Here is a 24542-nt window from a genome sequence, read left to right on the forward strand (position 1 = left end):
GTATCATACAGGAGAGGATTAGATACACAGCTCAGCAGACAGTAACAGGATCGGTTTAGATACATGGCTCAGTATACAGTAGCACACAGGATAAGATTAGATACACGGCTCAGCACTCAGCATCACACAGGATACGATTAGATACGCGGCTCAGCAGTCAGTATCACACAGGATAGGATTAGATACACCGCTCAGCAGAGTATCACACAGGATAGGATTAGATACACGGCTCAGCAGTCAGTATCACACAGGAGAGTATTGGATACACAGCTCAGCAGTCAGTATCACACAGGAGAGTATTAGATACACAGCTCAGCAGTCAGTATCACACAGGAGAGTATTAGATACACAGCTCAGCAGTCAGCATCACACAGGAGAGTATTAGATACACAGCTCAGCAGTCAGTATCACACAGGATAGGATTAGATACACGGCTCAGCAGTCAGTATCACACAGGATAGGATTAGATACATGGCTCAGCAGTCAGTATCACACAGGATAGTGTCACGCCGCGCTCACCTGGGGGCGGGACCTCGGTCCCGACGTCATCTCTTCCGGAGCCGCGGTCACTCCGGGGGTCCCGCCGGGTGTGCACGCGCACCTCTCGTACCTTGGTCCCTGTCTCCTCCATGTTATGTCTGCGCTTGCACGCTTTTCTCAGTTCGATCTCCAGGTCAGTCCTCTCTATGGTACTGGAGGACTTGACCCAGGAAGCTCTCGTGATCATGTGCTATATCAGGCTACCTCTTCCTAGGGGAGGTGCCTGATTATTGTTGTGCTTCCTGGCTTGGTCTGCCATGTCCCTGCCTGGCTGTGCGCTGTATTCAGGTCCCCTGCCTTGCACTCTGTTGTTCCTCTTGGCACACGCTCTGAACCTGCACTCTGCCTTGTACTTGGTTGTGCCTCCTGGCACACGCTCTGACCCTGTACTCTGTCTCATACTCAGTTGTGCCTCCTGGCACATGCTCTGATCCTGTACGGTCTCATACTCAATTGTGCCTCCTGGCACACACTCTTGATTCCGTGCTCTGTCTTATACTCAGTTGTGCCTCCTGGCACACACTCTGACCCTGTGCTTTGTCTCATACTCAGTTGTGCCTCCTGGCACATGTACCAATCCTGCGCTCTGTCTTATGCTCAGTTGTGCCCTCTGGCACACACCCTGCTCCTGTACTCTGTTACACCTCCTGGCACACCTGCTGCCTGACTCAGTGCTCTGACGTGCTCCTTGCACGCATCCTGCTTCACTCACACCCGGACGCACGGAGTCTCTGTATACCATGTGTTCCCGTGTCCACGCTTTACACGTTCCTGCAGACACACTCACCCACTCGTGTCTCCTGTGAGCCGGCCGCCTGGTGCCAGCAGTCGTGGTGCCTCACCCCCTGGGGCTTGCCCCTGACACTCCCTGTATAGGGGGTGGTCTTCACTAGGTCAGCTCGCCCTGGGAGGGTTGGTGTCACGACCCAGAGGGTCCACTCCAGGAGTCGTCACAGTATAATCAGGCCATGGACCCTGCTGGTACCACCACCCCCATCCAAAAGGAACTGGTGTTCCTACGGGAGAGTCAGACCAGGATTATGGCCTTTTTGAAATCCATGGAGTCCCGTTTGTCGGCCATGCCGTCCTCTGACCCTGGGAATGCTTCCCAGCTGGCCAGCCTCCAGCAAGAACTCACACAGCAACACGACACCCAGGCCCATATCCTCAACTATATGGCGTCGGTAGACAGTCGGCTTCTTTCCATACAATCCGTTTCTGCCCAGTTCTCGGCCCCGCACCCGATGCCGCACCTCGGCAAGCCACCCCGATATAGCGGGGACCCTAAGTTTTGTCGAGGATTTCTGAACCAACGCCGGTTACATTTTGAGCTTTTGCCGCAGCACTATCCCACTGAGCGCGCCCAAATTGCCTTTATTGTTTCACACTTAGAGGGGGAGGCGTTAGCATTGGTGAACCCCCTCTGGGAGCGCAATGACCCACTCGTCTCTCAGCTTTCCACCTTTTTGGACACCTTCCGCAAGGTGTTCGACGAGCCGGGTCGGCTGGCCTCTATCACCGAGTCTCTCTTTAACCTCCATCAGGGTACGCTACCGGTGGGACAGTATGCCATCCATTTTCGTGCCTTGTTCTCCGAACTCAGTTGGAAGAATGAGGCTCTCGTAGGGATCTTTTGGCGTGGCCTGTCGGGTCGGATCAAAGACGAACTGGCAGGTCGGGATACTCCCACCTCATTAGAGGATCTCATCTCTGGCGATACGCATTGACCTGCGGTTTCAGGAACGTGCCCGTGAATTAGCCAGAGAGAGGAGCTCCTCTCACCTCCTCCGTTCCTGCTCCAAGAAGCCGGGAAACTTCTCCGCCTAGGGTTGATAGGAGAGGCCTCCCTAGGTGTACGTGATTCCTCTCCTCCCCTGCTCGTGTCCGTTTTATTGAATCTCGGTGCCAAGCGTTATTCTGAGGAGGCTTTTCTGGATTCTGGCGTGGAGGGGAATTTTATCACACTCGAGACGGTTAAATAATACCGGATTCCTGTCCGATCCCTGGAGACTCCTCGGTCAATTGTTTCCGTCAATGGTACGTCCGTGCAGGAGACCGTTACCCAGGCCACCGAAGAGATCGAGCTGCAGATCGGAGCCCTGCACCTGGAGAAGATCTTCCTCGTCTTGTCTACCATGTCTCACACACTTCTTCTAGGCCTCCCTTGGCTGCGGACTCATGAGCCAACCCTGGACTGGCGGTCGGGCGAGATACTCCGGTGGGAACCGTTCTGTCAGGAGAAGTGCCTGTTGCCCGTCTGTCCGATGAACTCTGCCGGCCATCCCCAGCACCTACAGGTCTGCCGTCGGCTTACTGGTCCTTTGCAGATGTCTTCGACAAGAAGGAGGCCGAGACTCTGCCCCTCCATCGGCCATATGACTTTCTGACCTCATTCCTGGTTCTATGCCACCCAGGGGTAGGATATACCCGCTATCCCCTGCTGAAACCCAAGCTATGTCTGAGTATATCCAGGAGAACCTTGCGAGAGGTTTTATCCGTAAGTCCTCCTCACCCGCGGGAGCGGGATTTTTCTTTGTAAAAAAGGACGGCTCCCTCCGTCCTTGCATAGACTACCAAGGCCTGAGCGATATCACGGTCAAGAACAAGTACCCATTGCCATTGATCCAGGAGCTCTTTGACCGACTTAGAGGAGCTCGAATTTTCACCAAACTGGATCTTCGTGGGGCCTACAACTTGATCCGCATTCGTTCCGGGGATGAGTGGAAGACCGCCTTTAACACCAGAGACGGTCACTACGAGTACTTGGTCATGCCCTTCGGCCTCTGCAATGCCCCAGCGGTGTTCCAGGAGTTCGTGAATGACGTCTTCCGGGATATGCTGTACTCAGCAGTCAGTATCACACAGGATATGATTAGATACATGGCTCAGTAGACATCACAGGATAGGATTAGATTCACGGCTCAGCATACAGTATCATACAGGAGAGGATTAGATACACAGCTCAGCAGACAGTAACAGGATCGGTTTAGATACATGGCTCAGTATACAGTAGCACACAGGATAAGATTAGATACACGGCTCAGCACTCAGCATCACACAGGATACGATTAGATACGCGGCTCAGCAGTCAGTATCACACAGGATAGGATTAGATACACGGCTCAGCAGTCAGTATCACACAGGAGAGTATTAGATACACAGCTCAGCAGTCAGTATCACACAGGAGAGTATTAGATACACAGCTCAGCAGTCAGCATCACACAGGAGAGTATTAGATACACAGCTCAGCAGTCAGTATCACACAGGATAGGATTAGATACACAGCTCAGCAGTCAGTATCACACAGGATAGGATTAGATACACGGCTCAGCAGTCAGTATCACACAGGATAGGATTAGATACATGGCTCAGCAGTCAGTATCACACAGGATAGTGTCACGCCGCGCTCACCTGGGGGCGGGACCTCGGTCCCGACGTCATCTCTTCCGGAGCCGCGGTCACTCCGGGGGTCCCGCCGGGTGTGCACGCGCACCTCTCGTACCTTGGTCCCTGTCTCCTCCATGTTATGTCTGCGCTTGCACGCTTTTCTCAGTTCGATCTCCAGGTCAGTCCTCTCTATGGTACTGGAGGACTTGACCCAGGAAGCTCTCGTGATCATGTGCTATATCAGGCTACCTCTTCCTAGGGGAGGTGCCTGATTATTGTTGTGCTTCCTGGCTTGGTCTGCCATGTCCCTACCTGGCTGTGCGCTGTATTCAGGTCCCCTGCCTTGCACTCTGTTGTTCCTCTTGGCACACGCTCTGAACCTGCACTCCGCCTTGTACTTGGTTGTGCCTCCTGGCACACGCTCTGACCCTGTACTCTGTCTCATACTCAGTTGTGCCTCCTGGCACATGCTCTGATCCTGTACGGTCTCATACTCAATTGTGCCTCCTGGCACACACTCTTGATTCCGTGCTCTGTCTTATACTCAGTTGTGCCTCCTGGCACACACTCAGACCCTGTGCTTTGTCTCATACTCAGTTGTGCCTCCTGGCACATGTACCAATCCTGCGCTCTGTCTTATGCTCAGTTGTGCCCTCTGGCACACACCCTGCTCCTGTACTCTGTTACACCTCCTGGCACACCTGCTGCCTGACTCAGTGCTCTGACGTGCTCCTTGCACGCATCCTGCTTCACTCACACCCGGACGCACGGAGTCTCTGTATACCATGTGTTCCCGTGTCCACGCTTTACACGTTCCTGCAGACACACTCACCCACTCGTGTCTCCTGTGAGCCGGCCGCCTGGTGCCAGCAGTCGTGGTGCCTCACCCCCTGGGGCTTGCCCCTGACACTCCCTGTATAGGGGGTGGTCTTCGCTAGGTCAGCTCGCCCTGGGAGGGTTGGTGTCACGACCCAGAGGGTCCACTCCAGGAGTCGTCACAGTATAATCAGGCCATGGACCCTGCTGGTACCACCACCCCCATCCAAAAGGAACTGGTGTTCCTACGGGAGAGTCAGACCAGGATTATGGCCTTTTTGAAATCCATGGAGTCCCGTTTGTCGGCCATGCCGTCCTCTGACCCTGGGAATGCTTCCCAGCTGGCCAGCCTCCAGCAAGAACTCACACAGCAACACGACACCCAGGCCCATATCCTCAACTATATGGCGTCGGTAGACAGTCGGCTTCTTTCCATACAATCCGTTTCTGCCCAGTTCTCGGCCCCGCACCCGATGCCGCGCCTCGGCAAGCCACCCCGATATAGCGGGGACCCTAAGTTTTGTCGAGGATTTCTGAACCAACGCCGGTTACATTTTGAGCTTTTGCCGCAGCACTATCCCACTGAGCGCGCCCAAATTGCCTTTATTGTTTCACACTTAGAGGGGGAGGCGTTAGCATTGGTGAACCCCCTCTGGGAGCGCAATGACCCACTCGTCTCTCAGCTTTCCACCTTTTTGGACACCTTCCGCAAGGTGTTCGACGAGCCGGGTCGGCTGGCCTCTATCACCGAGTCTCTCTTTAACCTCCATCAGGGTACGCTACCGGTGGGACAGTATGCCATCCATTTTCGTGCCTTGTTCTCCGAACTCAGTTGGAAGAATGAGGCTCTCGTAGGGATCTTTTGGCGTGGCCTGTCGGGTCGGATCAAAGACGAACTGGCAGGTCGGGATACTCCCACCTCATTAGAGGATCTCATCTCTGGCGATACGCATTGACCTGCGGTTTCAGGAACGTGCCCGTGAATTAGCCAGAGAGAGGAGCTCCTCTCACCTCCTCCGTTCCTGCTCCAAGAAGCCGGGAAACTTCTCCGCCTAGGGTTGATAGGAGAGGCCTCCCTAGGTGTACGTGATTCCTCTCCTCCCCTGCTCGTGTCCGTTTTATTGAATCTCGGTGCCAAGCGTTATTCTGAGGAGGCTTTTCTGGATTCTGGCGCGGAGGGGAATTTTATCACACTCGAGACGGTTAAATAATACCGGATTCCTGTCCGATCCCTGGAGACTCCTCGGTCAATTGTTTCAGTCAATGGTACGTCCGTGCAGGAGACCGTTACCCAGGCCACCGAAGAGATCGAGCTGCAGATCGGAGCCCTGCACCTGGAGAAGATCTTCCTCGTCTTGTCTACCATGTCTCACACACTTCTTCTAGGCCTCCCTTGGCTGCGGACTCATGAGCCAACCCTGGACTGGCGGTCGGGCGAGATACTCCGGTGGGAACCGTTCTGTCAGGAGAAGTGCCTGTTGCCCGTCTGTCCGATGAACTCTGCCGGCCATCCCCAGCACCTACAGGTCTGCCGTCGGCTTACTGGTCCTTTGCAGATGTCTTCGACAAGAAGGAGGCCGAGACTCTGCCCCTCCATCGGCCATATGACTTTCTGACCTCATTCCTGGTTCTATGCCACCCAGGGGTAGGATATACCCGCTATCCCCTGCTGAAACCCAAGCTATGTCTGAGTATATCCAGGAGAACCTTGCGAGAGGTTTTATCCGTAAGTCCTCCTCACCCGCGGGAGCGGGATTTTTCTTTGTAAAAAAGGACGGCTCCCTCCGTCCTTGCATAGACTACCAAGGCCTGAGCGATATCACGGTCAAGAACAAGTACCCATTGCCATTGATCCAGGAGCTCTTTGACCGACTTAGAGGAGCTCGAATTTTCACCAAACTGGATCTTCGTGGGGCCTACAACTTGATCCGCATTCGTTCCGGGGATGAGTGGAAGACCGCCTTTAACACCAGAGACGGTCACTACGAGTACTTGGTCATGCCCTTCGGCCTCTGCAATGCCCCAGCGGTGTTCCAGGAGTTCGTGAATGACGTCTTCCGGGATATGCTGTACTCCTGCGTGGTAGTTTATCTGGATGACATCCTCGTTTTTTCTCCAGACCTCTCCACCCACAGAAAGAACGTGCGTCAAGTCCTCCAGCGCCTGAGGGAGAACCGCCTTTATGCCAAGCTTGAGAAATGTGCCTTCGAGCAAACGTCCCTGCCATTCTTGGGGTACATTATCTCAGAATCAGGTCTATTCATGGATCCGGCAAAGGTGTCCGCCGTCCTCGATTGGCCACAGCCCCATGGGGTGAAGGCAATCCAACGCTTCCTTGGTTTTGCGAACTACTACCGACAGTTCGTTCCTCATTTCTCCTCGTTGGTTCGCCCCATCTCGTCCCTTATCTGCAAGGGAGCTAACCCAAAGGCTTGGTCCTCTGAGGCTGAAGAGGCCTTCCAGTCGTTGAAACAAGCCTTCGCCGCTGCTCCGGCGCTTCACCGACCTGAGGTTAGTAGACCTTTCACTCTCGAGGTGGACGCATCTACCGGGGCTGGCGCAGTCCTGCAGAAATCCTCTTCTGGACGTTTTGTCACCTGTGGCTTCTTTTGTAAAGTATTTTCCTCCACTGAGCAGAACTACTCCATTGGCGACAAAGAGCTAATGGACATTAAATTGGCCTTGGAGGAGTGGAGGTACTTACTGGAAGGTGCCAAACATCCATTCAAGATCTTCACGGACCATAAGAACCTGGCGTACAGTCCACACAGAGGCTCAATCCTCGGCAAGCCAAGTGGTCCCTATTCTTCGCCCGCTTTGACTTTGAGCTACATTTTCGGCCCGGCGACAAAAACGTTAGAGCGGATGCGTTGTCAAGATCATTCCTGTCGTCTGATGCAGAGGAAGAACCCTCTCATATCATTGATATATCCAAAGTAATTACTGTGGCTCCTGTCAAGTTAACCACGTTACCTTCGGGAAGAACCTTTGTGGCTGAGAATAACCGAAAACGAGTGCTAAATTGGGGGCATTCGTCCAAGATTGCCGGCCACGTTGGTGTCAAAAAGACTTTGGACTTAATCTCTCGCCATTATTGGTGGCCTTCTCTCTCCCAGGATGTTAAAGACTTTGTAGCACCTTGCCCATCCTGGTCCCAGAACAAGATTCCCAGACAACCACCCTCCGGTCTTCCGGTCTTCTGCTCCCGCTTCCCGTTCCGTCGGCTCCATGGCAGCACATAGCCATGGATTTCATTACTGATCTGCCTTGTTCTTCCTGTTGTACTGTGGTCTTGGTGGTTGTAGACCGATTTTCAAAGATGGCCCACTTCATTCCTCTTCCCGGACTACCCTCTGCTCCTGACTTGGCGAAGATCTTCATTTCCCATATCTTCAGGATTCACGGCTTCCCCCAGCACATCATGTCAGACAGAGGGGTCCAATTCACCTCCCGGTTCTGGAGAGCTTTATGCGGACTCATGAAAGTGTCATTGGATTTCTCTTCCGCCAATCACCCCCAAACCAATGGGCAGGTGGAATGTACCAACCAGATCTTTACATCCTACCTCCGGCATTTTTATAATGCTCATCAGAATGACTGGGTCGGTCTACTTCCTTGGGCTGAGTTCGCCTACAATAATCACTCCAGTGAATCGTCTACCAAGTCTCCTTTCTTCATCGTCTTTGGACAGCATCCCAATGTGCCTTTACCGGTACTTCCTGTCTCGGGGGTAGAAAGCACGGGACAGAATTAAATTACACGCTGACCAGAGGTGCCTGGACGTTCCTCCATTTCTCCCTGGTGACAAGGTGTGGCTCTCCACCAAATACGTCCGCCTTAAGGTACCATCTTACAAACTGGGTCCCCGTTACATTGGTCCTTTTGAGGTCCTCAGGCGGATTAATGATGTTGCTTATAAATTGAAGCTGCCTCCTTCACTCCGTATTCCCAATTCCTTCCATGTGTCTCTCCTTAAACCTGTGGTTCTTAACCGATTTCATCCTTCTCCAGGCCACACACCCCAGCCTGTTGGCTTGGGGGATGAGTTTGAGGTGAATGACATTTTGGCCATGAAGAAGGTAAGAGGGAGAACCATGTTCTTGGTCGATTGGAAGGGTTTTGGCCCCGAGGAGAGGTCATGGGAACCCAGGGAGAATATCCACGCACCCCAGATTTTGTCTAAGTTCCTCTCCAGTTTTAGAAAGAGGGGGCGTAAAGGGGGGGGTACTGTCACGCCGCAATCACCTGGGGGCGAGACCTCGGTCCCGACGTCATCTCTTCCGGAGCCACGGTCACTCCGGGGGTCCCGCCGGGTGTGCACGTGCACCTCTCGTACCTAGGTCCCTGTCTCCTCCATGTTATGTCTGCGCTTGGCGCGCTTTTCTCAGTTCAATCTCCAGGTCAGTCCTCTCTATGGTACTGGAGGACTTGACCCAGGACGCTCTCGTGATCATGTGCTATATCAGGCTACCTCTTCCTAGGGGAGGTGCCTGATTATTGTTGTGCTTCCTGGCTTGGTCTGCCGTGTCCCTGCCTGGCTGTGCGCTGTATTCAGGTCCCCTGCCTTGCACTCTGTTGTGCCTCTTGGCACATGCTCTGAACCTGCACTCTGCCTTGTACTTGGTTGTGCCTCCTGGCACATGCTCTGACCCTGTACTCTATCTCATACTCAGTTGTGCCTCCTGGCACACACTCTGATTCCGTGCTCTGTCTTATACTCAGTTGTGCCTCCTGGCACACACTCGGACCCTGTGCTTTGTCTCATACTCAGTTGTGCCTCCTGGCACATGCTCTGATCCTGTACTCGGTCTCTTACTCTGTTGTGCTTCCTGGCACACGTACCAATCCTGCGCTCTGTCTTATGCTCAGTTGTGCCCTCTGGCACACACCCTGTTCCTGTACTCTGTTACACCTCCTGGCACACCTGCTGCCTGACTCAGTGCTCTGACGTGCTCCTTGCACGCATCCTGCTTCACTCACACCCGGACGCACGAGGTCTCTGTATACCACGTGTTCCCGTGTCCACGCTTTACACGTTCCTGCAGACACACTCACCCACTCGTGTCTCCTGTGAGCCGGCCGCCTGGTGCCAGCAGTCGTGGTGCCTCACCCTCTGGGGCTTGCCCCTGACACTCCCTGTATAGGGGGTGGTCTTCACTAGGTCAGCTCGCCCTGGGAGGGTTGGTGTCACGACCCAGAGGGTCCACTCCAGGATTCGTCACAGGCTTAGCTACACGGCTCAGCAGTCAGTATCACAGGATAGGATTAGATACACGGCTCAGCAGACAGTATCACACAGGATAGGATTAGATACACGGCTCAGCAGTCAGTATCACACAGGATAGGATTAGATACACGGCTCAGCAGACAGTATCACACAGGATAGGATTAGATACACGGCTCAGCAGACAGTATCACACAGGATAGGATTAGATACACGGCTCAGCAGACAGTATCACACAGGATAGGATTAGATACACGGCTCAGCAGTCAGTATCACACAGGATAGGATTAGATACACGGCTCAGCAGACAGTATCACACAGGATAGGATTAGATACACGGCTCAGCAGACAGTATCACACAGGACAGGATGACATACGCAGCTCAGCACACAGTATCACACAGGATAGTATTAGATACACGGCTCGGCAGACAGTATCACAGGATAGGATTAGATACACGGCTCGGCAGTCAGTATCACAGGATAGGATTAGATACACAGCTCAGCAGTCAGTATCACACAGGATTAGATACACGGCTCAGCATCACACAGGATAGGATTAGATACACGGCTCGGCAGTCAGTATCACACAGGATGGGATTAGATACACGGCTCGGCAGTCAGTATCACACAGGATGGGATTAGATACACGGCTCGGCAGACAGTATCACACAGGATGGGATTAGATACACGGCTCGGCAGACAGTATCACACAGCTTGGGATTAGATACACGGCTCGGCAGACAGTATCACACAGGATAAGATTAGATACACTGCTCAGCAGACAGTATCACACAGGATAGGATTAGATACACTGCTCAGCAGACAGTATCACACAGGAGAGGATTAGATACACTGCTCAGCAGACAGTATCACACAGGATAGGATTAGATACACGGCTCGGCAGACAGTATCACACAGGAGAGGATTAGATACACGGCTCGGCAGACAGTATCACACAGGAGAGGATTAGATACACGGCTCAGCAGACAGTATCACACAGGATAGGATTAGATACACGGCTCAGCAGTCAGTATCACACAGGATAGGATTATATACACGGCTCAGCAGTCAGTATCACACAGGATAGGATTAGACACATGGCTCAGCAGACAGCTACACAGGCTAAAATTACGTATTTTCAAGTATGAATAACACGTTTTATGTTCTTTGTACGTTCACAATTTCAATAAAGTTTTTTCTTTTTGCAGTAACCGGCCGCCATGCTTATCAATGACGTCACGGGGCGGAGATAATGTGATATTCTTATTGGTTCATCTTCTTGTCCTTGATTTTTTTTTTTCTTTGCTCATTTTACATTGGAGTGGAAGGGTTAGGTGGGCGTGGTTTTTTACAACGTGTTGACTGATTGGTCGGTCTGCCGGCGTTTTATACCCAATGACTATTGCTTTTGTTCTCTCTGTGTCGCAGCCTCGAGGGTTGAGCGCGGTTTTATTGTACGGATCGCGGCGAAGGAAGAACGGAAGCCATGAGGTGAGGGAGGCCGCTGGCTGCGGCGGAGGGAGAAGGGGGAAAATGGGGCCGCTGGCTGCGGCGGAGGAACGGGGTGGAATGAGGCCGCTGGCTGCGGCGGAGGAACGGGGTGGAATGAGGCCGCTGGCTGCGGCGGAGGAGCAGGGGGTGGAATGGGGCCGCGGGCTGCGGCGGAGGAGCAGGGGGTGGAATGGGGCCGCGGCGGAGGAGCAGGGGGTGGAATGAGGCCGCTGGCTGCGGCGGAGGAACGGGGTGGAATGAGGCCGCTGGCTGCGGCGGAGGAGCAGGGGGTGGAATGAGGCCGCTGGCTGCGGCGGAGGAACGGGGTGGAATGAGGCCGCTGGCTGCGGCGGAGGAACGGGGTGGAATGAGGCCGCTGGCTGCGGCGGAGGAGCAGGGGGTGGAATGGGGCCGCGGGCTGCGGCGGAGGAGCAGGGGGTGGAATGGGGCCGCGGGCGGAGGAGCAGGGGGTGGAATGGGGCCGCTGGCTGCGGCGGAGGAACGGGGTGGAATGAGGCCGCTGGCTGCGGCGGAGGAACGGGGTGGAATGAGGCCGCTGGCTGCGGCGGAGGAGCAGGGGGTGGAATGGGGCCGCGGGCTGCGGCGGAGGAGCAGGGGGTGGAATGGGGCCGCGGGCGGAGGAGCAGGGGGTGGAATGGGGCCGCGGGCGGAGGAGCAGGGGGTGGAATGGGGCCGCGGGCGGAGGAGCACGGGGTGGAATGGGGCCGCGGGCTGCGGCGGAGGAGCACGGGGTGGAATGGGGCCGCGAGCTGCGGTGGAGGAGCAGGGGGTGGAATGGGGCTGCGGCGGAGGAGCACGGGGTGGAATGGGGCCGCTGGCTGCGGCGGAGGAACGGGGTGGAATGAGGCCGCTGGCTGCGGCGGAGGAACGGGGTGGAATGAGGCCGCTGGCTGCGGCGGAGGAGCAGGGGGTGGAATGGGGCCGCGGGCTGCGGCGGAGGAGCAGGGGGTGGAATGGGGCCGCGGCGGAGGAGCAGGGGGTGGAATGAGGCCGCTGGCTGCGGCGGAGGAACGGGGTGGAATGAGGCCGCTGGCTGCGGCGGAGGAGCAGGGGGTGGAATGAGGCCGCTGGCTGCGGCGGAGGAACGGGGTGGAATGAGGCCGCTGGCTGCGGCGGAGGAACGGGGTGGAATGAGGCCGCTGGCTGCGGCGGAGGAGCAGGGGGTGGAATGGGGCCGCGGGCTGCGGCGGAGGAGCAGGGGGTGGAATGGGGCCGCGGGCGGAGGAGCAGGGGGTGGAATGGGGCCGCGGGCGGAGGAGCAGGGGGTGGAATGGGGCCGCGGGCGGAGGAGCAGGGGGTGGAATGGGGCCGCGGGCGGAGGAGCAGGGGGTGGAATGGGGCCGCGGGCGGAGGAGCACGGGGTGGAATGGGGCCGCGGGCTGCGGCGGAGGAGCACGGGGTGGAATGGGGCCGCGAGCTGCGGTGGAGGAGCAGGGGGTGGAATGGGGCTGCGGCGGAGGAGCACGGGGTGGAATGGGGCCGTGGCCGCGGCGGAGCACGGGGTGGAATGGGGCCGTGGCCGCGGCGGAGCACGGGGTGGAATGTGGCCGCGGCGGAGCACGGGGTGGAATGGGGCTGCGGCGGCGGAGCACGGGGTGGAATGGGGCCGCTGGCTGCGGCGGAGGAGCACGGGGTGGAATGGGGCCGCTGGCTGCGGCGGAGGAGCACGGGGTGGAATGGGGCCGCGGCGGAGGAGCACGGGGTGGAATGGGGCCGCTGGCTGCGGAGGAGGAAGAGGGGGCAATGGGGTTGTGTAGTCCTGAGCTGTTGCAGTGTGAACTGGGACTTGTGCTCCCCTCTCTACCCTCGTTTTCGCCAGTGGTGGCCTCTGTCATCCCCACACACACCCCCTCTGTACTCTCTTCTCTTCCCCCGCCTTTTCTCTGGCGCCTGTGCACTTTTCTACCCCCTTCTCCCCGGTGGTGGCGCCTGTGTGCCCCATTTTACCCCCTGCATCATCCTGTCTCTCCTTATTTCAGGGGTGAGCGCGGTCGTGGTCGTGGACGCTTTGGCTCCAGGGTCGGTCCTGGCACCGGGTATGTGTTGTTCCTGTTGACATGGTGGTGTCGGTGCTGGAGACACTGACTAACTCTCTTCTCCTTCAGTTTCAGGCCGTTTGTTCCTCATATTCCTTTTGACTTCCATGTGGTGAGTGATCTGCCGCCTCTGGACACCTCCTGTGCCGCCTTCTGTGCCTTGCTGACCCTTCTTCTGTGTCCTCTTTCCACAGTGTGAGATGGCGTTCCCCCGAGTGAAGCCGGCAACTGACGAGACGCCCTTCAGTGAGGCACTGCTGAAACGCAACCAAGACCTCGCCCCGACTCCAAGCGAGCAGGTAACATGTCCCAGAGAATCCTCTTATGGTGCTCCCGACTTTCCCAGGTCTGCGGGGGGGCACTCAGAATGTGGGACGGGTCACGGAGCGGTGGTCACATTGATGAGACAAATTAACCCTTTGTCTTGTACAATAACACAGTTCTTAAAAAAAAAAAAAAAAAAAAAAAAAAAAAATTTTTTGTAATCGCAGGTGACTTTGTACTCTTCTGAATCACCTTTTTGCCATGATTTCAAAAATGTATTTATTTTTTCTGCAGCACTTAGTCTCCATGGAAATATACTGGCGACATTAAGAAAGCAGTAATCTACATATCAGAAAAAAATGCTTCAACTTACAAAACAGTCTTTATTGAACCCAAATTTTACATGCAAAATATGACCAGAAATTAAAGTGCTGGACTGTTCATACGATTTTTCAGGATTGTGCCTAAATGACATCCAACAGTAATCTGCCATCATTGAGTCATTCCAAAAACCCTGGTAGCGGTGTTCCGTTACTTTAATGTTCTGGTGAAACGTCTCTCCTTGTTGATCGCTAAGGCTAGTTTCACATTTGCGCTTTATAGCGCACGGCCGCCGCTAAGCCCCGCCCCATCCGGTCATCGCCGCCTACTAGCGCACATGGGCGCTTGCGATCTGCGCACCCTATCTTTAGCATAGTGTGCACAGATCGTGCGCTGCACACTTTTGAAGGTGCGCCCGTGTGCGCCGAACGCAGCATGTTGCATTTTGGCGCACCTTCAGAAGTGTGCAGCGCACGGCAAAATCCTGCCAGCGCACGATCTGCGCACCCTATGCTAAAAATAGGGTGCGCAGATCGCAAGCGCCCATGTGCGCTAGTAGGCGGCGATGACCGGATGGGGCAGCCGGGGTTTAGCAGTGGCCGTGCGCAGGCCATCGCTGCGCTATAAAGCGCAAATGTGAAACTAGCCTTACTTCACCAAGATTTTGAGGGAGAACATCTGCAGATCCTCTTTAGATTTGTGGAATCCGCACATCAAACGCCATAACAGACATTTTACCTTTGCTGGGTTTTTTTTTAACCAGTGTAATCGTCCACATCTGGAGAATGTTACTTTACTGCCCAAAATAATCATGGGGGGGAGAAGAATGAAAAATTGTCACATTCTTAAGGGGTTAACCTTGTCTCTTCCAGGCTTCCATCCTCTCCTTGGTGACCAAGATAAACAACGTCATTGACAACCTGATCGTGGCTCCCGGGAACTTTGAAGTGGTAAGATCAGCGATCAGCAGCGGCGGCGGATAAGCGTCTGCTCACATTATAACATTGTTCATTTCCATGCAGCAAATTGAGGAGGTTCGGCAGGTGGGCTCCTACAAGAAGGGCACAATGACTGCCGGGCACAATGTGGCCGACCTCGTGGTCATCCTGAAGATCCTCCCCACATGTGAGTGACTGACCCTCCAGCGCCACTCTGACGTTCCATCAGTCCCCTAACCACAGTCTTGTCTTGCAGTGGAAGCCGTCTCCGCTCTGGGAATGAAAGTCGTGGAGACACTCCGCACCCAGGACCCATCTGAAAGTGAGCACCCCCTGCCCTCTCCTGCATTTTGGTGCATGGACCCCTCACTTACCTTTCATATCCTCCTGCAGTTCTCACCATGCTCACCAATGAAACTGGCTTTGAGATCAGCTCCGCAGACGCCACCGTGAAAATTCTGATCACAACTGTGCCGCCCAACCTGCGCAAATTGGACCCTGAGTTGCACCGTAAGTGATGCTGCTGCCTGCAGATGATGCCAGCATGGGGGCTGTCGTGTGACTAACACATCGTTCCTCTTACAGTGGACATCAAGGTTCTGCAGAGTGCGCTGGCTGCCATCAGACATGCTCGGTGGTTCGAGGAGAATGCGTCTCACTCCACGTAAGACCATGGTCACTGCCTGACTTATGACCTCAGTGGGCTCTGGCCCCTGTTAACCCCTTTACCCCCAAGGATGGTTTGCACATTAATGCCTGGACCGTTTTTTACAATTCTGACCACTGTCCCTTTATGAGGTAATAACTCTGGAACGCTTCCATGGATCCCGGTGATTCTGACATTGTTTTCTTGTGACATATTGTACTTCATGTTAGTGGTAAAATTTAATTCATGTATTGAGTTTATTTGTGGAAAAAAAAAAACAGATTTCTGGCGAAAATTTTGCAATTTTCCAACTTTTGGATTTTTATGCCCTTAATCACAGAGATACGGCACACAAAAAACTTAATAAATAACATTTCCCACATGTTTACTTTGCATCAGCACGATTTTGGAACAAAAACATTTTTTGTTAGGAAGTTATAAGGGTTAAAAGTTGACCAGTGATTTCTCATTTTTACAACACCATTTATACTTTTAGGGACCACATCACATTTGAAGTCACTTTGAGGGGTCTATATGATAGAAAATACCCAAAAGTGACACTTCTAAAAACTGCACCCCTTAAGGTGCTCAAAACCACATTCAAGAAGTTTATTAACCCTTCAGGTGCTTCACAGGCTTTTTTTCACAAATTACTTCAGATCCAATCTTATTTTTTATTTTACCAAGGGTAACAGGAGAAATTGGACTACAAAAGTTATTGTGCGATTTGTCCTGAGTACGCTGATACCTGATGTGTGGGGGGGAACCACTGTTTCGGCACATGGCTGAGGGAAGGAGCTCTGTTTGACTTTTTGAACACAAAATTGGCTGGAATTGAGATCGGACGCCATGTCACGTTTGGAGAGCCCCTGATGTGCCTAAACAGTGGACCACCCCCCCCCCCCAACTACATCATCTTGGAAACGAGACCCCCAAGGAACTTATCTAGATGCCTGGTGAGCACTTTACAGAAGTTTATAACGCCTGGGCGTGAAAATAAAAAAATCATTTTATTTTTTAGTCCCCAATTTTTTTTATTTTATTTTTTTTTAATATTTTCCCAAGGTTAACAGTAGAAATTGGACCCCAAAAGTTGTTGTGCAATTTGTCTTGAGTAGGCTGATGCCCTGTATGTGAGGGTAAACCACTGTTTTGGTGCATGGCACAGCTTGGAAGGGAAGGAGCACTGTTTGACTTTTTGAACGCAGAATTGGCTGGAATTGATACCAGACGCCATGTAGCGTTTGGAGAGCCCCTGATGTGCACAAACAGTGGAACCCCCCCCCATTCTAACTCCAGCTTAACGGGAAAATGGAAATTACTTAATTTTATATTCCCTAACTAAGGGGGTGATATCGGGGGGGTTTGATTTACTATTTATGGCAGTTTTTATGTTTGTCAACTGTCAAACGCTAAAAGACTCTTTTTATTGTAAAAATAGTTTTTGCATCACCACATTTTGAAAGTTATAATTTTTCCATATTTTAACCCACCAAGTCATGTGAGGTCTTATTTTTTTGCGGGGCGAGTTGACATTTTTATTGGTACCTTTTTAAGGCACGTGACATTTTTTTGATCGCTTTTTATTCCCATTTTTTGGGACGCAGAATGAACAAAAAAACAGCATTTCATGAATTTCCTTTGGGGGAGGGGTGCGTTTACACTGTTGGCGTGCGCATGTGTAAAACTGATAAAGTGGTTTTATTCTTCGCGTTAGTACGCGATATCTCATTTGTTTTTTGCGGGACAAGATGACGTTTTCAGCAGTACCATGGTTATTTATGCCCGTCTTTTTGATCGCGTGTTATTGCACTTTTGGCGGTATGATAAAGCATTGGTTTGTTTGTTTTTTTTTGGGGGGGGGTTAACTAGTGGGACAGTTTTATAGGGTGGGTCGTTACGGACGCGGCAATACTAAATGTGTACTTTTAAATTCTTTTTTTGTAAATAAAATATTCCTCTAATCCTTTTGTTTATCTGGGAATTTTTTTAGTTTTACACTTTTTTTTTTTTTTTTTTTTTTTTTTTTTTTTTTTGTTTTTACTTTACTACATTGTCCCAGTGTGGGACAATATAATAAAGTGTCAGATCAGCCATCTGTCAGGCACTGCTGCAGGCTTTCTCAGCTCCTTCTCTCAGCAGGCACTGAGAAAGCCACCTCCCAGCAGGACCTCAAAGTCCCTCCGTGGCCATATTGGATCCTGGGGCGTGCAGGGAGGAGACCCTCGGTGCAGCATGAGCACATCGTGCTGCTCCGAGGGTCTTAGGGAAGCATGCAGGGAGCCCCCTCCCTGCGCAACTCTTCCCTGGGCCACCGGTACACTGCAATCATGTTTGTTCGCAGTGTGCCAGGGGTTAATGTGCCTGGGGCAGTCCGTGACCGCACCTGGCACATAGTGCCGGGTGTCAGCTGTGATCGGCTGACACCCGGCTGCGATTAGGTGAGCGCCGCTGATCTCGTTGGATGTACTATTCTGTCCTTGGGACTTGGGTCCCAGGTCATGTGGATGGAATAGTATGTCCAATGTAGGTAAGGGGTTAATCCAGGGGTCTCTTCCTGACTTATGACCTCGGTTGGCTCTGGCCGCATTTAATTCCCTGGGAGTCTTTTCCTGACTTATGACCTCAATGGGCTCTGGCTGATGATAATCCCACAAGGGTCTCTGCCTCACATTTTTTTTCCCTCTCCCTCCAGAGTGAAGGTCCTGATCCGTTTGCTGAAGGACCTGAGGAGCCGCTTTCCTGGGTTTGAGCCTCTGACGCCATGGATTCTGGATCTGCTGGTAAGTTGTCTCCCCTGCAGTGCGGCCCTTGTTTTCGGCCCAGCCGCTGACCTTCTTTTTATTTCCAGGCTCATTACTCAGTCATGAACAACCCGTCTCGGCAGCCACTGGCACTGAACTTGGCCTACAAGTAAGAGCGGGCTCTGGCACCCAGGAGGGGTGATTGTAGACGATTGTATGACTGTTGTATGACTGTCTGCTTTCCCCGACAGGCGCTGTGTCCAGATCCTGGCTGCTGGCCTGTTCCTTCCAGGATCAGTGGGCATTACAGATCCATGTGAGAGCGGTAACTTCAGGGTGCACACGGTGATGACCCTGGAGCAGCAGGTAAGAGTCTGACTGTGCACAGCAATGGGTGTCAGATGGGCGCCTGGGATCTGATCCTTTCTTCTGCCCCCTGCAGGACATGGTGTGTTACACCGCACAGACCCTGATCCGAATCTTGTCCCACGGAGGATACCGCAAGATCCTCGGCCTAGAGGGTGATGCCAGCGGTAAGTCACCCGATCTGGGGAAAGTAGACTCTCTTCCAAGGGAGGATCCTCTAATCATTCCATGTCTCTGCAGCGCTTGCCTCTGAGATGTCCACCTGGGACGGAGTCATTGTGACACCGTCAGAGAAGGCGTATGAGAGACCCCCAGAGCGGAAGGAGGGAGAGGATGATGAGAGTCCGGAAATTCCAGAGGGAGCAGAGGAAGAGGAGAACATGGAGACCCAGGAGTGACCTGGAGGTGTGAGCTCCTGCAGGCTCATTACTGGGGGTATTGCTCATGGGGTCACCAATGTCTTTCTCCAGATGACAACCTGTTGCTTGGTGCGGACATGGGACCACCCGGGTCCACTTCAGACCAGCCCCACTCCGCCATATTTTTTTTCTCTCGTATTGTGGTTATTTTATACTGTAGACATTGTTCTTAACAATAAATTTTTATTTGGTCTGTTATCCTAGCTCCTATTTCCCATGTTCTGGGGGTCCAGTCTGTAGGGTGTGGTACTGGTCAGCTGCAGAGATGTTATCCACCTGTACTGGCTGATAGCTGTCAAGATACAAAAATTCATATGTGGTCGTGTGTGAGAGGAAAAAAATATATATTCCCACACGACTTTTGTTTCTACTTTCTGTTCTGGTTAGGAACTTGCAGCTCTCTGTCGCACCCTTAACATCAGGTCAGTCAGGGAGCTGTTACCTAGGATAAATGGTCGCCGGAGAGGCTGCCTTGTCACGTACTGGCAATCGGACACTCTGCAGTGAGGGCGGTATGTAGATCACCCATCCCATGCACGCAATACACACGCAAGTCTCTGATCAATCACTGCCAGGGTCCCCAATACCACCAGGACGCTATGCTGCCAGCAGTATGTACAGACAGTTACAAATAAAGGGGATTAAAATGAGAAACTTACGGTCACTGGTATGATGTGTCGATAAAGGGGCGGGGAGTTCCCAAAGACAAAGATTCAGTCCACAGCATGGATGTTCGCTGTCTTCCCTAGGTCTGAACACCTTCAAAAATGGGGGTTTCTGTTTTATAGTTGGCACATAAACTTGGACTCCTTCCTTGCTGACCTCACTAGGTGGGCTGTTGGGGGGACATGCACCCCTCTTGAAAAATTATTAAAAAAAACTACTACTTGCCATATCTCTGCCTGGGAGCTCAGAGTGACAACAGGGGCATTATATTTTCTTTTACAAAAATTATCTTCTGAGACCAAATATGCCATGTCTGAGGACTACTGGGGATCAAACTACCGGTATTTCTCCAGTTTCTGAGGACCCTGGAAGCTGCAAAACGCTGCCATGCGTAGCTTTAATTATACCTATTCTGGAAATATATTTTTCCTTTCTCTCGGATTATTGTGTGCTATTAAATTCAGCCTGGAGTAGACAAAGGAAATCTACATCTTAGGCCGGGGTCACACTAGAGAGGAATACGGACGAGTGAGAGGCGTTAAAAGCACTCATTACACACGGACAAATGATTCTCTATGGGGCAGCTCCCAACAGCCGTATATTTCTCGTCTGTATTCTACGGTCTGTGCCAATCGCAGCATGCTGCGATTGTCAGCGTAGTACGCCAATGCAAGTCTATGGGTGCGCTAAAAATACGCATTACATACGGACCAGATGTGTGACTTGTGAGAAATATGCACCCAGTGTCCTTTAGAAAAGCTGGCAATTCAGTGCGCGATACAGTAAAATCACACTGACAGGTTTTATAACACAAATGAATAGATATAGACACAGAATACACACATATATATATGTGTGTGTATATATATATATATACATTGAGACACATATATTTATATTTCACAGAGTTGATAGCAGAATAGCCGCTAATTCAATTGCCGTCTTTTGTGAAATCATTCCCCGACATGAAATGACACATGGTTTACATACAGTAAACCATTTCATGGTTTTTTTGTATGTCTTTCATTAGTAATTAGATGAGGGTTGATGTGTAAAATTTGGGAGATGTAGGGGTTAATTCGTTGTAAAAAAAAAAAAAGTGGGCTCCCGCATTGACAAATTACCGTGGGAGCCCACACTTTTTTTTTACAACGAATTTACCCCTTAAATTATCACCTACATCTCCCAAATTTTACACATCAACCCTCATCTAATTACTAATAAAAGGCATACAGTAAACCATTTCATGTTTTTTTTTTGTATGTAAACCATGTGTCATTTCATGTCGGGTTGGGGAATGAGTTCACAAAAGCCGGCAATTGAATTAGCGGCTATGCTGCTATGAAGAACTCTGTAAAATATGTGTCTCAATGATGTGTGTGTATATATGTGTCTATATTTCTTTTGTGTTAGGTTTTATAACAAAAAGAATAGATATAGACACGTGTGTGTGTGTGTGTGTGTGTGTATATATATATATATATATATATACGCACGTCATTGAGATATATATATATATATATATATATATTTTACTGTCTCCCATGACGGTACACATGAGAGAGGGGATCCGCCCAGTCAGGACGGGAACCCTACTGAAGATAAAAGGGCGGTACCTCTCCCTCGCTTCAGTTGGGTTTCCTGTCCTGACAGGGACCCGTGTGCTGAAGACAGCGGTCACACGTACCTGCCCCTCTCCCGTGCCGGCGTGGAAGATTAGGCTGGTTTCCTGAGCGCTGTGCGTCGGGAGGGGGAAGCACCATCCACGGGTCCCCCGGGGGCTCAGCGTCCGAGTGGGCGCAGAAACAACACGGCTGGGGCTCTGCCGTGGCTGCCGCGGCCGCTTCCGGTTCGCGACCCCTTGATGTCACGCGCAGGGCACCCTGGGAAAGGGGGATGACCACAGAAGACGCACTCATGCCCAATTCTGGATGGAAGTGGGGCAAGAAGAGCAGCGTCAGCTGCAAGACCTCTCGCCAGATGCCATGCCGTGCCGCTAGCATACCAGGAGCAGTCGCTCGAGTGGTGGGAGCAACGTCGGACTGGAACACCTTGGGCCCACCAGAGAAAATCATTCTTGGAGCCCACTATGTAGCTGCATAGAGTTAAATACCAGACCACCAATTATGCGGTAAAACACGCTAATATCCGGGTATAATATAAGGTTGTACATGTCTTAATTATGTAGCAGGAGTTGGGGTAGCCCCCTCATAGAATATAAAGCAGCCCCCTCACATAGTATAATGCAGCCATCTCATTGAATATAATACTGCCCCCCTCATAGGGTATAATACTGCCCCCCTCATAGGGTATAATACTGCCCCCCTCATAGGGAATAATGCACCCCCCTCATAGGGAATAATGCACCCCCTCATAGGGTATAATGCTGCCCCCTCATAGGGTATAATACTGCCCCCCTCATAGGGTATAATACTGCCCCCCTCATAAGGTATAACACTGCCCCCCTCATAGGGTATAATGCACCCCCTCATAGGGTATAATACTGCCCCCCTCATAGGGAATAATACTGCCCCCCTCATAGGGAATAATGCACCCCCTCATAGGGAATAATGCTGCCCCCTCATAGGGTATAATACTGCCCCCCTCATAGGGAATAATGCACCCCCTCATAGGGTATAATGCACCCCCTCATAGGGTATAATACTGCCCCCCTCATAGGGTATAATACTGCCCCCCTCATAGGTCATAGGGTATAATGCACCCCCTCATAGGGAATAATGCACCCCCTCATAGGGAATAATGCTGCCCCCTCATAGGGTATAATACTGCCCCCCTCATAGGGTATAATACTGCCCCCCTCATAGGGAATAATGCTGCCCTCCTCATAGGGTATAATGCTGCCCCCTCATAGGGTATAATGCTGCCCTCCTCATAGGGTATAATGCTGCCCCCCTCATAGGGTATAATACTGCCCCCCTCATAGGGAATAATGCTGCCCTCCTCATAGGGTATAATGCTGCCCCCTCATAGGGTATAATGCTGCCCTCCTCATAGGGTATAATGCTGCCCCTCATAGGGAATAATGCTGCCCTCCTCATAGGGTATAATGCTGCCTCCTCATAGGGTATAATGCTGCCCCCTCATAGGGTATAATGCTGCCCCCTCATAGGGTATAATACTGCCCCCCTCATAGGGTATAATACTGCCCCCCTCATAGGGTATAATGCTATATAGATATATAGATATAGAGTTAGATAGATATAGATAGAAAGATAGATGTAGAAATAGATAGATATAGAGATAGATAGTAGATAATGGATAGAAAGTAGATAATGGGTAGATAGAAAGATTCATAGAGATAGATAGAGATAGATATAAAGATAGATATAGAAAGAAATATAGATAGATAGATAGATCTAGATAGCTATAGATAGAAAGATATAGAGATAGATAGATATATAGATAGAGATAGATCATAGATGGAGATATACAGATATAATAATAATAATATAGACATATATAGATAGATATAGAGATAAATATATATAGATAGATGGATATAAATAAAAATAGATATAGAGATATATATAGAGATAGATATAGAGATAATAGATATAGAGATAGATAGAAAGATAGATAGATATAGAGATAGATATAGAGACAAATAGATATAGAAAGATAGATATAGAGATAGATATAGAGATAATAGCTAGATATAGAGATATGTATAGAGATAGATAGATATAGAGTTAGAAAGATAGATAGATAGAGATAGCTAGATAGATGGATAGATATAGATACTAGAGATAATAGATAGATATAATAGATAGATATAGAGATAGATATAGAGATAGATGGATAGATCAATAGATAGATAGATAAAGAGAGAGAGATGGAGATAGAGATAGATAATGAGATATAGAGATAGATATAGAGATATAGTGTTAGATAGAAAGATAGAGATAGATAGATAGATATAGAGATAGATATGGATATAGAGATAACAGATATAGAGATAGATAGATATAGAGATAGATAGATAGATATAGAGATAATATATAGATAGATATAGAGATAATATATAGATAGCTATAGAGAGAGATATAGAGATAGATATAGAGAGAAACAGATATAGAGATAGATATAGAGATAGATAGGTAGATAGATATATAGATAATAGATAGATATAGAGATATAAAGATAGAGACAGAGAGAGCGGTAGATAGAGAGAGAGATAGAGATAGATAGATACAGAGATCGATAAATAGATAGAGAGATAGATATAGATAATAGATAGAGATAGATAGATAAAGATAGATAATAAATATAGAGATAACAGATAGATATAGAGATAGATAGGTAGATATAGATAATAGAGATAGCTAGATAGATAGACATAATAGATAGATATAGATATAGATAGATATAGAGATAGATAGAAAGATAGATATAGAGATAGATGTAGAGATAGAAAGATAGATATAGAGATAGAGCGATAGATAGATAGAGATAGATATATATAATAGATAGAGATAAATAGATAGATAGATATAGAGATAGAAAGATAGATAGATATACAGAGAGATAGAGATAGAGATAAATAGATAGATGGATATAGAGAGAGATATAGAGAGAAATAGATATAGATATAGAGATAATAGATATATATAGAGATAGATAGATATAGAGATAGATATAGA

At 50.6% G+C, this 24542-nt stretch overlaps 1 protein-coding gene across 1 annotated transcript; it reads left to right on the forward strand.

Annotated features, from left to right (window-relative positions):
- Positions 1-11322: 11322 nt before the first annotated feature.
- On the forward strand, positions 11323-19413 carry ILF2 (interleukin enhancer binding factor 2). The gene is made up of 14 exons (XM_073563035.1): positions 11323-11460; positions 13461-13517; positions 13587-13629; positions 13712-13816; positions 14975-15052; positions 15125-15227; positions 15297-15362; positions 15434-15550; positions 15626-15704; positions 18382-18469; positions 18538-18599; positions 18682-18796; positions 18873-18963; positions 19037-19413. The coding sequence occupies exons 1-14, from the start codon at positions 11456-11458 to the stop codon at positions 19192-19194; spliced, it is 1167 nt and encodes a 388-aa protein (XP_073419136.1). The 5' UTR covers positions 11323-11455; the 3' UTR covers positions 19195-19413.
- The last annotated feature ends 5129 nt before the right edge of the window (positions 19414-24542 follow it).

Source organism: Dendrobates tinctorius, unplaced genomic scaffold (genome assembly GCF_039654945.1).
Source record: "Dendrobates tinctorius isolate UK_male_01 unplaced genomic scaffold, ASM3965494v1 ptg000377l, whole genome shotgun sequence".
Lineage (NCBI taxonomy): Eukaryota > Metazoa > Chordata > Amphibia > Anura > Dendrobatidae > Dendrobates > Dendrobates tinctorius.